General features: G+C 41.1%; 1 protein-coding gene and 1 pseudogene across 1 annotated transcript; both read right to left on the bottom strand.

The window, feature by feature from the left end:
• Window positions 1-341: 341 nt before the first annotated feature.
• Window positions 342-3197, bottom strand: CST11 (cystatin 11). Its single transcript, XM_077745471.1, has 3 exons — window positions 2973-3197; window positions 2239-2343; window positions 342-434 (listed from the first exon to the last, which is right to left on the bottom strand). The coding sequence occupies exons 1-3, from the start codon at window positions 3195-3197 to the stop codon at window positions 342-344; spliced, it is 423 nt and encodes a 140-aa protein (XP_077601597.1).
• Window positions 3198-4852: 1655 nt separating this feature from the next.
• Window positions 4853-5803, bottom strand: LOC144216198 (nuclear transport factor 2 pseudogene; annotated as a pseudogene).
• Between the last annotated feature and the right edge of the window lie 6765 nt (window positions 5804-12568).

Here is a 12568-nt window from a genome sequence, read left to right as displayed (position 1 = left end):
CTCCTCCTCCTCCTCCTCCTCCACCTCCTCCTTCCCATTTTCTACTTACTGTAAAGTTTTAAGACTCCTACTTGTTATGAAGATGGGGTTGAAGTTTTCTTATCATGCACGTATAGGTTATAAAGCCAGGAATTATCCACATCACCTCTAGAATCCTAAAACTTCCCTAGCCCAGAATACCTTCAGATTATATTGTTATGAGCTAAAGAGTTTGGGAGGAAAAGTAGAATAATAAACATTAAAAGTGTTGAGATAATAGTTTGACAAAAGTTTATTTTCTGTATTGAGATTTATTGCTTATTGCATGATATTTTAATGTGTAATGATTGGTGGTGTGTGCTTCATGACACCTTGCCATCAGTGCAGGTTTTGTTCAGAATTTTGTACTTTTCAAACCAGGGAACAACAAACACTGAGTAGAAGCACTCAATTTGCTAAAAAACAAAAACAATATTTAAGAAAGGTCAACATACAAACTGAAAATTTTAAAGGAGAAAGAAAATATAGGACATGTAGATGGGGAAAATGACACCACCTCACCATGCCTTAAGTCCAATTATGATTTTATTTTTATTTTTATTTCAATCACTTGATAGTAGTATCACTGAGATCATCCTTCCCAAAGTCCTCCTGTGGTTAAAATTGGAGACTAGAAATAGGGTCCATCCTGCCATACTCACAATGGGAGCTAATGATTATTTTTTCCTTTTTATTTTTACTGATGTGTGTTATTTACTTCACACTTTCCCTTATTTGGCATTTGCTGGCTCCATTTATCCATCCAACCATCAGCCATCCAGCCATTTTTTAAACAACCATCCATCCATCCATCCATCCGTCCATCCATCCATCCAACCATCCAACCATCCATCCATCCATCCATCCATCCATCCATCCATCCATCCATCCATCCATTTATCCATCCATCCACTTACCCACCCATTGCCACCCATCCTTCCTTCCTTGCACCTTTCTTCATTTGTCTGTCCACCCATTCATCCATCATAGCCTCTCTCTCCTTCCCTTGTCCCTATTCTCTCCCAAGATTTCTCTTTTCTTTTTCACTTCCTTTTTTGTCCCATAATGAAAAATTAATAAACATAACTTCTTAGTGTGATTTTGTTTTCTTGCTCTTCATTTGAAAGCATAGGGTGGGGATGGGAGGCTTAAACACTTATATTTCTCCCAAAATAAAAATCAGAATACCAACTCTACCAGTATAATCACTCACATCAAGAAGATCCTCTAATTCTACTCTACTGTTATATCCAATTATTCTTTTCATAGGTTTCATGATCTTCTCCAGAGAAGAGCCAAGAAAGTGTGCTTTGCTAGATTTTGAAAAGTTATCTAGGTGGAAAGTGAGGAAGGGATGGACACGCTTCTGTGTTGATAACATCCAGGTCACTATAACCAGGGTGATCACAGAATTTACAAACTAGACCAAGACACATTGCAAGCAAGTGGGGCTGCTATAAATTATTACACTGAGAATCTAGGCATAAATCAGGACTATTTTAGGCAAGGTGGGATATATGATCATCCTCATAGTGACTTTCGGGACTTATAGGACTTGAGACTTTTAAGGTTCCTGTGCAAGGGGGCCCACACCAACTATACACATTGCAGTGGTGATGGTCAGGTCAGCATCCCTCAGATATGGCCACACATGGTAACAATGAAATGCTTAGGGAAATAAACCACTGTCAGGGGAAGTGGTTTCTCAGCAGATAACACACATGCAGGGTTGTAACCACCTCTGCCTTCCTCACCACCTACCAGCAGCTGAACTATTCCTGAACCCATTTGCTTGTTTCTTCCTGTTTTCCCAAATGCCTCTGTATGAAAGGAAGAGGCTTGTAGTCCAGTAACTGTGTGCTCCCATCAGGCTATTGTTCAGTATTTATCTGGGTGCAACAGCAAGCTTTCACTGGCTGCTCAAATATTAGTAATGAGCAACTTTTCTCAGCCTCCAATTGCCACCCTCAGCTCAGCCATCTTAGCTCTCCCCATCTGGACCCCTTCCACCTCCCATAATTCTTCCAACAACAAAGGAGCAGTGCCTGTCAGATAGGATCTTGGTCACTCTTACCTTCACTTTTCCTCTTAGAGCAAGCCTATGTTTTCTTCTCAAGCAAGCTTGACTATATCCCCAATAATTCTACCCCACTTCATTCTTCAAAAGCACAGAAAACCCCAGTGACTTCTTTCTGAGTTAATGTACACTTTATAATGTACCTTATAAAGTTCCCCTTCCTGAAACGTGCAATTAGTAATCTCTAGCTTTTGACAGGTGGTCCGCCGCATCTCCATGTTCACATGATACTCCATGTGGTCAGTAACCTGTAGGGAGCAAGTGGAAAGAAGATAAAAAGACTTCTTGTCTTTTCTTTTTAGCTTCTGGTGGCAAGAACTCCTTTGCATGGTGCCTAAGGTTAAGGATCTCATCCTGGACAAGTTGGTGGGTTTCTTTCTCTCCTTCCCATCTGACCCCTATGCCTCTTTTTGCCATTCAAGGAAAATCCTCCAGAAACCAATCTCTGGGCAAAGACACCTTTTGGACAATCCAAATAATGCAAACTGTTTTGGGCAAGGGTCTGTAAACTTTATCTGAAAAGGGCTAGATAGTTAACATTTTAGTCTTGGCAGGCCATGCAATCTCAGTTGCAAGTATTCCACTCTGGTGCAGCAGCTCAAAAGCAGCCCTGGATGATGTGCATATGTATGGTGTAGCTGGGAACAAATAAAACTGCTTACAAAAACAGACAGCAGGTATATTTGGCTCTTGGGGTATAATCTGTCAATCCCTAATCTTAGGTATCATTTATGTGACTTCATCCACTCCAGTGAATTTATGTTTTCCTTAAAATGCTCACATCAAACTAAACAAGGCTGAATTTCACTTGTGTGGGTGTCCCCTTTGGAGAGTCCCCTTTGGAGGAGCATAGCTAGGAGAGGGGGGCTTCACTGACCTGCTTCTGGACCTTCAGGACCCGCACAATTCGGAAATTGTACTTGTCATCACTCTTCTTGTTGAAGTCGTTGATCACAAACTGCATGGTGGCTATCACATAGGGCTCTGACACAGGTACTTCTTCAACACTAATAAAAGTTTTCCTTCTTACTTGGTGGGTGAGGGTCACCAGGATCACCAGTTTGGCCAGCAGGAGTTGTGGGGTCTGCCAGGGTCTGACCATCGTCCCTCAGCTGGGGAAGAACGGAAAGAGCCCCTCCTTGCCCTCCAGGGCCCAGTAGGATCACTCTGACCCTCTGTGGCTGGCTGGATTTAAATGGTTAGTGGACACCCACAGCCCTCCTCTTCCATCTCCATCTGCAGCTGGACCTGGCAGAGGAGCAAGAACACCCTGCCTTGGTTGGCAAGCTTGCTCGCACTTCTCCTTTTTGCATGTGTTTGTGTCACAAATACACTCACACACATGCACTCATGCAAACACTCATCTCTTCTGTTTTGGGGGGCTTCTGTCTTAGCAACACACACTTCCCTGCTGGCCCAGCATTATCTGGATGGAAGCCAGGCCAGGGGCCTCTTTCTACTGAACCCATCTCAGCTGAGCTGTGGGCAGTCTGGAGTGGCAGGAAGCAATGGAGACACGGGGGCTGCTGGATCCCAGAGCAGTGGAGCAAGAACAGTCAGCCAAGTGAACACCACATCCGCCCGGTCCTTTGAGTTTCCCTTGTATTCTCCTGGTCTCCCTCTCCCCTTTCTCTAGCTGGCCAGGATACCAGCTCTCCCTCAGGCCCAAACCTTGGTCTCTTCCTCTGCACTGATAATTCTTTTTTAAAGAAAATTTTGTGGTTTTGTTGTACCATCAGGCATTGAAACATCTGAACAAATCAATATCTGGGTGGTGAGACAGCTGCTTTCTTCTTCACTTTTTTGAGTTACTAGAGCAACTTGTCAGGAGATTAAAAATAAATAAATAGAAGACAACACTTTCAATTATTTAAATCTTTCTGATGAAGTTTTGGGGTGATGGTGGGGTGGTCCAGAGCTGACAGCCAAGAAAGAATCCTTGAAGATGTCTTTGGTGCAAAAAGGTGATTTTTATTATAGCATGGGGACAGGACCCATGGGCAGGAAAATCTGCCCTGGGTTTGTGACGGGTAAATAAGTATATACCCTGAGGTTGGGAGGGAGTCAGGGATAGAGTAAGTCTCTAGGGTATTTTGAAAACAAGGTTTCCAGGACCTTGAGGGGCTAGCTGTTGCTAGGGAAATGCTATTTATTACTGTTTGGTCAAACCTCAATCATGAGACCCTTCAGATGTACATCAGGGGGCCATAAGCTTGGAGTATGATTGCCAGCATATATCTTGGGGGACTTGAGATAAAGGAAGGAGACTTACAGGATCCTTGAGGTTGGGATAATGTTAACCTAAAGTTCTCTATTGCCCCTAGAAAAGTGTCATCATCAAGGCAGCTGAGCTCCTAGAGGAAGGTCATTCTGCCGGTTAATTTTTCAGTTGCCTTAGTTTTCCACATTACCACGGCAAGCACTTAAACTGCTTTCCTTTTTTCTTGGGTAGCCGGGAGTATCCAAGGAATATCACACATATTCCACCTGGGGAGAGGAATGCTGTTAGCCTGTAGTTTGCTCTCAGCTTGCCCCACACTCCTTCATTTCCAAGGCATGTCCTGGTACAACACAAATTTCTTCTGTCAGATGCAACTAGTCTATTGTCCAAACATCATGCACAAAACCTCCACAGCAGCAGCACGCTGAACCCACTCTCACTGTTGCCCTGCTCTCTTGGAACATCTGGAGAAATGTGAAAAATATTAGGAAGAGGAGGGAGGATGAAATAGCATAAGTACCTGGCTGGGAGGGAGGTTAGCCATAGTTGTGCAGGGCAAGCCTGAATATGTCATTGATGCAAACCCAAGTATCACTGATGCTCTTTAATAGGAGCATCTAGTGATATCCCATGATAGGGGTCTTTATAAGTCTTGAGCTGGCCCACAACCATGTTGATGATGTAGATATCTGGTGTGGGCTGAGGGTCCTGTGCTGTGATACTGTGCTGGATTTTCTGGAACAGAAGGCTAGACAACTTCTCCACAAAGACAGCTTTCCCCTGGAACTGCTGTCCTTCCCATGATGCATCAATATAAATTGTGCCTAGCTGGGCTCTTGTCGTTATCAAGTAACTGGTAGCAATGCTGAATGAAACTGGGTCCAATCTGCTTCCAAACTAGCTGGCTTGCTGTTTTGAAGCATCACCCAGCCTCATTAAGATCCAGGGGGCTGGCATGATGGCAGCAGTAATGTGGCAGCCTGTGTTAATAATTCTTAATATTTGGAGGTACATGGGCCCTCTTGGAAAAGCCAATGCTCCCCAGAAAATAGAGGATGTGCTCCGTATGGGGAGCAGACTCCCAGTGAGGGTGAAGTCATGACGCAGCTTTATGTTCACTTTCTGCTTACCCATGGAACAGACTTGGCCATGCTATTTGTCCCTTGCAACCTTTCAAGGCACTCTCAGCGTCAATCCAGGGATCAGAACCAGTCTCTTCAGATGGTCAGGGCTTAGAATGTATGGTGAAGCTGTACTTCTCCCTCCTGGAGGTCTGCCTGTGGGGTAGAGTGATACTCTTTTTTTTTTCTCCATCTGCCCCGTCTCACCAGCTACAGGTCTTAGGACCCTTCTAATGTGGGGACCAGGAGAAGAGGAAGGGGTAGGGGGACTGGAAAATCCCTACTTGGTTCCAGCTGCTGTGTTCCTGAACTTGGTGGAATTGTGCAGTGTACTGTTCTGCAGGTCCCTTCCTGGCTTTCCCCCATCCTCCGTGGCTAGTAACCTCTCCTCCGCAGCTCTCCTGCCAGCTATGTTAGTTTCCTAGGGCTGCTGTAATGAGTTACCATCAACATTGGCTTAAAACGACACACATTTATGATTTCACAGTTCTAGAGATTACAAGTCCTAAAATTAAGGTGTTGGCAGAGTTGCACTCCTGAAGGCCCTGGGGAAGAAACTGTTTTCCTCCTTTTTCAGCTTCTAGGGACCACCTGTGTGCCATACCTTTGACCCCTTACCTTATCTTCAAAGCCAGCAGTGCAGCATCCTCACTCTGCCTCTTGCCCTTCTCTGACTCTCCACTGCCCTCTCACCCTTGTGATTACATTCAGCCCACTCAGATAATTGAGGAGGATTTCTCCACCTCAAGTTCCTTAACTTAATCACACCTGCAAATCTCCTTTGCTTTTGGAGGTAGCGTATTTAGAGATTCCAGGTTGGAAAGGGACATTCGGGGGGGACATTATTCTGCCAGTCACAGCAGTGCAATACTTGCCCCATGGGACTCTCTTGGTTTCTCTCAGCCGAGGTGTGTGGACCTTCTTACTTCAGCTCTCTCTGCTCAGAACAGTTCCAGCCTAGCCCCTTCTTGGATGCCCAGCCAAAAAGCATTGAGCCAGTCTCAGCTCATAGCTTTGGTGAGGTTCAGACAGGAGACCACCTTGCTTTAAACTTCCCTCTGCTCTCCAACTCCTCATTGTTTTATTTCCTCAATATCAGTGAGCTATCCATGTGTCTTTGCCTACTGTGAGAAATTTCACATTCTTCTCTGGCATGTCCCTTTGAAATCTGTCCCAATCAAAAATTCCATTTGGTGAGCAAATCAGAGAACTCTAGATGCTGGCGAGGATGTGGAGAAATGGGCACCCTCCTACACTGTTTGTGGGAATGTAAGCTGGTACAGCCCCTCTGGAAAACAGTGTGGAGGTTCCTCAAAACATTAACAATAGAACTCCCCTATGACCCAGCAATAGCACTGTTAGGAATTTACCCAAGGGATACAGAAATGCTGATGCATAGGAGCACATGTACCCCAATGTTCATAGCAGCACCCTCAACAATAGCCAAAACATGGAAAGAGCCTAAGTGTCCATCCACAGACGAATGGATCAAGAAGATGTGGTTTATCTATACCATGGAATACTACATGGCAATGAGAAAGAATGAAATCTGGCCATGTGTAGCAACATGGATCAAACTAGAGGGTGCTATGCTGAGTGAAATAAGTCAGGCAGAAAAGGACAAATATCATATGTTTGCACGTATAGGAGGATTAGGAGAAACTTAACGGAGGACCATGGGGGAGAAGAAGGGGGGAAATGGTGGGGGAAAGGGAGAGGCAAACCATGAGAGACTCTTGAATGCTGAGAACAAACTGAGGACTCATGGGTGTGAGGGGGGAGGGGGGAGATGGGCATGGAGGAGGGCACTTGTGGGGATGAGCACTGGGTGTTATATGGAAACCAACCTGACAATAAACTATTTGTAAAAAAAAAAAATCCATTTGGGCATCCAGTAACATCTAAATAAAATGTTGTATATATATTTAGGGGGGTTATAGATCCCGAAATTACATCCATTGGCATGGGTTCTGAATGAAGAATCCCCTTTCCACACTCAAAGCTACTATGAATTTAGCCACATTCAGTGCTTCCATAAAGGCGACCCCTATATATCTGTCTTCATGCTAGGTCCTTATTCTAAGTCTGATCTTATATTTCTACTTGGTTGCTGCAAATATCTTTGAAAGTCCCACTGTGACGTGAAACTCCTCAAACCCAGGACCAGATCGTTGTCGTCACTCCCCCTACATTTCCCTTGTGGGGGTCCCAAATTCTGTCCCTCAGAAGTCTCAAAGGCAGCTACCAAGGCCCACTCAGTCTTCATTCACTGTTTCCGGTCCACCTCCTACCACGAATCATTTATGGACCAATGGGTTTATTGCCATGAGACAATACATCTATAGGTATACTTCTCCAGCATGTTTATCTTATTAAAAAACCTTTTCTTCTTGGGACCAGGCTTTACACATCTTATTGACAGTTGGTTTGGAGGCTGAGATTAGAAGCAGAAGGACAATAATTGCCCGCTGTCAGACCAATTTCTGTATGACATCTAAGTTAGTTAGCATATAGTGCAACAATGATTTCAGGTGTAGATTCTTTAATGCCCCTTACCCATTAAGCTCATCCCCCCTCCCTCAACCCCTCCAGTAATCCTTTGTTTCTTCTCCATATTTAAGAGTCTCTTATGTTTTGTTCCCATCCCTGTTTTTATATTATTTTTGCTTCTCTTCCCTTATGTTCATGTGTTTTGTATCTTGAAGTCCTCATATGAAGTGAAGTCATATGATATTTGTTTTTCTCTGACTGATTGATTTCACTTAGCATAATATCCTCTAGTTCCAGCTGCGCAGTTGCAAATGGCAAGATTTCATTCTTTTTGATTGCTGAGTAATACTCCATTGTGTGTATATATACATATATGTATATACATATGTACATATGGCATATATACATATATATATGCCACATCTTCTTTATCCATTCATCCATCAATGGACATTTGGGTTCTTTCCACACTTTGGCTATTGTTGATAGTGCTGCTATAAACATTGGGGTGCATGTGCTCCTTCGAATCAGCACTCCTGTATCCTTTGTATAAATACCTAGTAGTGCAACTGCTGGGTCATACGGTAGTGCTATTTTTAATTTTTTGGGAACCTCCATGCTGTTTTCCAGAGTGGCTGCCCCAGTTTGCATTCCCACCAACAGTGCAAAAGTGTCCTTTCTCTACATCCTCACAAACATCTGTTGTTGCCTGAGTTTTTAATTTTAGCCATTCTGACAGGTTTGAGATGGTATATTTGTGGTTCTGATTTGTATTTCTGTGATGATGAGTGATGTTGAGCATCTTTTCATGTGTCTGTTAGCCATGTGGATGTCTCCTTTGGAAAAGTGTCTATGTGTTTTGCCCATTTCTTCACTGGGTGATTTAGGTTTTTTTGGGTTTGGGTTTGAGAAGTTCTTTATAGATTTTGGATACTAACCCTTTATCTGATATGTCATTTTCAAATATTTCTCCCATTTCATCAGTTGTCTTTTAGTTTTGCTCATTGTTTCCTTTGCTGTGAAGAAGCCTTTTATCTTGATGAGGTCCTAATAGTTCATTTTTCATTTGTTTCCCTTGCCTCTGAGATCATGCCAAGTAAGAAGTTGCTGTTGCTGAGGTCAAAGAGGTTGATAGCTGTTTTCTTCTCTAGGATTTTGATGGTTTCCTGTCTCACATTTAGGTCTTACATCCATTTTGAGTTTATTTTTGTGTATGGTATAAGAAAATGGTCCAGGTTCATTCTTCTGCATGTTGCTGTCCTGTTTTCCCAATACTATTTGCTGAAGAGCCTGTTTTTTCTTCCACTGGATATTCTGTCCTGATTTGTCAAAGATTCATTGGTTATACGTTTGTGGGTCCATTTATGGGTTCTCTATTCTATTCCATTGATCTATGTGTCTGTTTTTGTGCCAATAGCATACTGTTTTGATAATTAGAGCATTGTAATACAGCTTAAAGTTCAGAATTATGATGTCTCCAGCTTCTATTTTCTCTTTCAGGATTGCTTTGGCTATTTGGGATCTTTTCTGGTTCCATACAAATTGCAGAATTGTTTATTCTAGCTCCATGATGAATGCTAGTGTTATTTTGATAGGGATTGCATTGAATATGTAGATTGCTTTGGTAGTATTGAAATGTTAACAATATTTGTTTTTCCAATCCATATGCATGGAATATTTTTCCATTTTTTGTGTGTGTCTTCTTCAATTTCTTTCATAAGCTTTCTATAGTTTTCAGTAAATGTATTTTTTCACCTCTTTTGTTAGGTTTATTTTTAGGTACTTTATGGTTCTTGGTGCAATTGTAAATGGAATAGAGTCCTTGATTTCTATTTCTGCTCTTCATCATTGGTGTATAGAAATGCAACCGATTTCTGTACATTGATTTTATATCCTGAGACTTTGCTGAACTTGTATATCAGTTCTAGCAGTTGTTTGGTTGAGTGAGTCCTCTAGGTTTTCCACATAGAATATCATGTCTGCAGAGAGTGAAAGTTTTACTTCCTTATTGCTGATATGGATGCCTTTTCTTTCTTTCTTTCTTTCTTTCTTTCTTTCTTTCTTTCTTTCTTTCTTTCTTTCTTTCTTTCTTTCTTTCTTTCTCTTTCTTNCTCTCATGGTTTGCCTCTCTCCCTTCCCCCCACCATTTCCCCCTTCTTCTCCCCCGTGGTCCTCAGTTAATTTCCTCCTAATCCTCCTATACGTGCAAACATATGATATTTGTCCTTCTCTGCCTGACTTATTTCGCTCAGCGTAACACCCTCAAGGTCCAATGGATGCCTTTTATTTCTTTGTGTTGTCTGATTGCTGAATCTAGGACTTCCAACACTGTTGAATAACAGTGGTGAGAGTGGACATCCTTGTCATGTTCCTGACCTTAGGGGAAAAGCTCTCAGTTTTTCTCCATTGAGGATTATATTAGCAGTGGGTATTTCATATATGGCCCTTATGATCTTGAGGTATGATGCTTCTATCCCTACTTTCTTGAGAATTTTTATCAATAGAGGATGCTGTATTTTGTCAAATGCTTTTTCTGCATCTATTGAGTGAATCACGCAGTTCTTACCCTTTTTTTAAATTAATGTGATGGATCACATTGATTAATTTGTGACTATTGAGCCAGCCCTGTATCCAAGGAATAAATTACACTTAATTGTGGTGAATAATTTTTTTAATATATTGTTAGATCTGATTGTAACTTGTTCAGAATTTTTGCATACATGTTCATTAAGGAAATTAGTCCCTAGTTCTCCTTTTCAGTGGGGTCTTTGGTTTTGGAATCGAGGTAATGCTAGCCTCATAGAATGACTTTTGAAATAACTCCATTTCTATTTTTTGGAATAACTTCAAAATAATAGGTGTCAAATCTTCCTTAAATATTTGGTAGAATTCCCCTGAAAGTCATCCAGGCCTGGATTCTTGTTTGTTGGGGGGATTTTTTTAAATTACTGATTCAATTTCTTTACTGGTTTTGGGTCTGTTCAAATTTTCTATTTCTTCCTGCTTAAGTTTTGGTCCTTTAGATGTTTCTAGGAATTTATCCACTTCTTCCAGATTGCCCAGGTTTTTGGCATGTAATTTTTCATAATATTCTCTTACAACTGTTTGTACTTCTGAAATGTTGGTTGTGATCTTTCTTCTTTCATTTGTGATTTTATTTATTTAGGCCCCTTGTCTTTTCTTTTTGATAAGCCTGGATAGGGATTCATCAATTTTATTAATTCTTTTGAAGAACAAGATCTTAGTTTTGTTGGTCTGTTCCACTGGTTTTTCTGCTTGTTTGCTTGTTTTTATATTATTTATTTCTGCTCTAGTCTTTATTATTTCCCTTCTTCTGCTGGCTTTAGGCTTTATTTGCTGTTACTATTCTAGCTCCTTTAGGTGTACAGTTAGGCTGTGTATTTAAGACCTTTTATGCTTCTTGAGATAGACTTGTATTGCAATATACTTTTCTCTTAGAACTGCTTTTGTTGCAACCCAAAGACTTCATACTGTCGTGTATTCATTTTCATTTGCTACTATCTTCTATTTTATTTCCTCTTTAATTTTCTGGTTAACCCATTCATTCTTTAGTAGTATGTTCTTTAACCTCCATGTATTTGAGGGGTTTCCAAATTTTTTCTTGTGGTTGACTTCTAATTTCATAGAGTTCTGAAAATTTGATCTCAATATTTTTATACTTGTTGAGGACTGATTTGTGATCCAGTTTTGATCTCTTCTGGAGAATGTTCTATGTGTACTCGAAAGAATGTGTATTCCACTCCTTTAGGATGAAATGTTCTAAATATATTAAGTTCATCTGGTCCAGTGTGTCATTCAAACCCATTGTTTCCTTGTTGATTTTCTGCTTAGATAATCTTTCTATTGCTGTAAGCCAGGTGTTGAAGTCCCCTACTATTAAGTATTATTATCAGTGAGTTTCTTTCTGTTTGTGATTAATTTATTTGTATATTTGAGGGCATAAATATTTACAATTGTTAGGTATTCTTGGTGGATATACTCCTTAATTATGATTGCTTGTAACAGTTTTTATTTTAAAATCTAGTTTGTCTGATATAAGTATGGCTACTCTGGCTTTCTTTTGATGACCATTAGCATGATAGATGGTGCTCTCTTCCCTCACTTTCAATCTGCAGATGTCTTTACGTCTAAAATGAGCTTCCTGTAAGGAGCATATAAGGCTCTTGTTTTCTTATTCATTCTGATACCCTATGTCTTTTAATTGGAGGGTTTAGTCCACCGAAATTTAGAGTGAGTACTGAAAGGTGAATTTAGTGCTATTGTGTTGCCTGCAGAGTTGGTGTTTCTGATGATGTCTCTGGTCCTTTCTAGTCTTTGTTGTTCTTGGTCTTTTTTGTTTTGTTTTGTCTTTTCTCTACTCAAAGAGTCCCTCTTAAACTTTCATGCAGGGCTGGTTTAGTGGTCATGAACTCTTTTAGTTTCTGTCTGGGAAAATCTATATCTCTCCTATTTTGAATGAAGCCATGCTGGATAAAGAATTCTTGGCTGTATATTTTTCTGATTCAGCATGTTGAATATATCTTGCCATTCCTTTCTGACCTGCCAAGTTTCTGTGGATAGGTGTGCTGTGAACCTGATCTGTCTTCCCTTATAGGTTAAGGGCTTCTTTACTTTTGCTGC

Source organism: Crocuta crocuta, unplaced genomic scaffold (assembly GCF_008692635.1).
Source record: "Crocuta crocuta isolate KB4526 unplaced genomic scaffold, BGI_CrCroc_1.0 scaffold178, whole genome shotgun sequence".
Taxonomy (NCBI): Eukaryota; Metazoa; Chordata; class Mammalia; order Carnivora; family Hyaenidae; genus Crocuta; species Crocuta crocuta.
This window is presented reverse-complemented; position numbering and strand designations above follow the sequence as displayed.

What these genes read in the sequence shown, in the direction of transcription:
- CST11 (XM_077745471.1), bottom strand. Translation starts at nt 3,197, where the DNA reads ATGGTCAGACCCTGGCAGACCCCACAACTCCTGCTGGCCAAACTGGTG. An exon ending in TCCTGAAGGTCCAGAAGCAG is followed by an intron (nt 2,344 to 2,972) that starts GTCAGTGAAGCC and finishes TGCTCCCTACAG; the next exon opens with GTTACTGACCACATGGAGTA. An exon ending in AGGAAGGGGAACTTTATAAG is followed by an intron (nt 435 to 2,238) that starts GTACATTATAAA and finishes TTTGTTTTTTAG; the next exon opens with CAAATTGAGTGCTTCTACTC.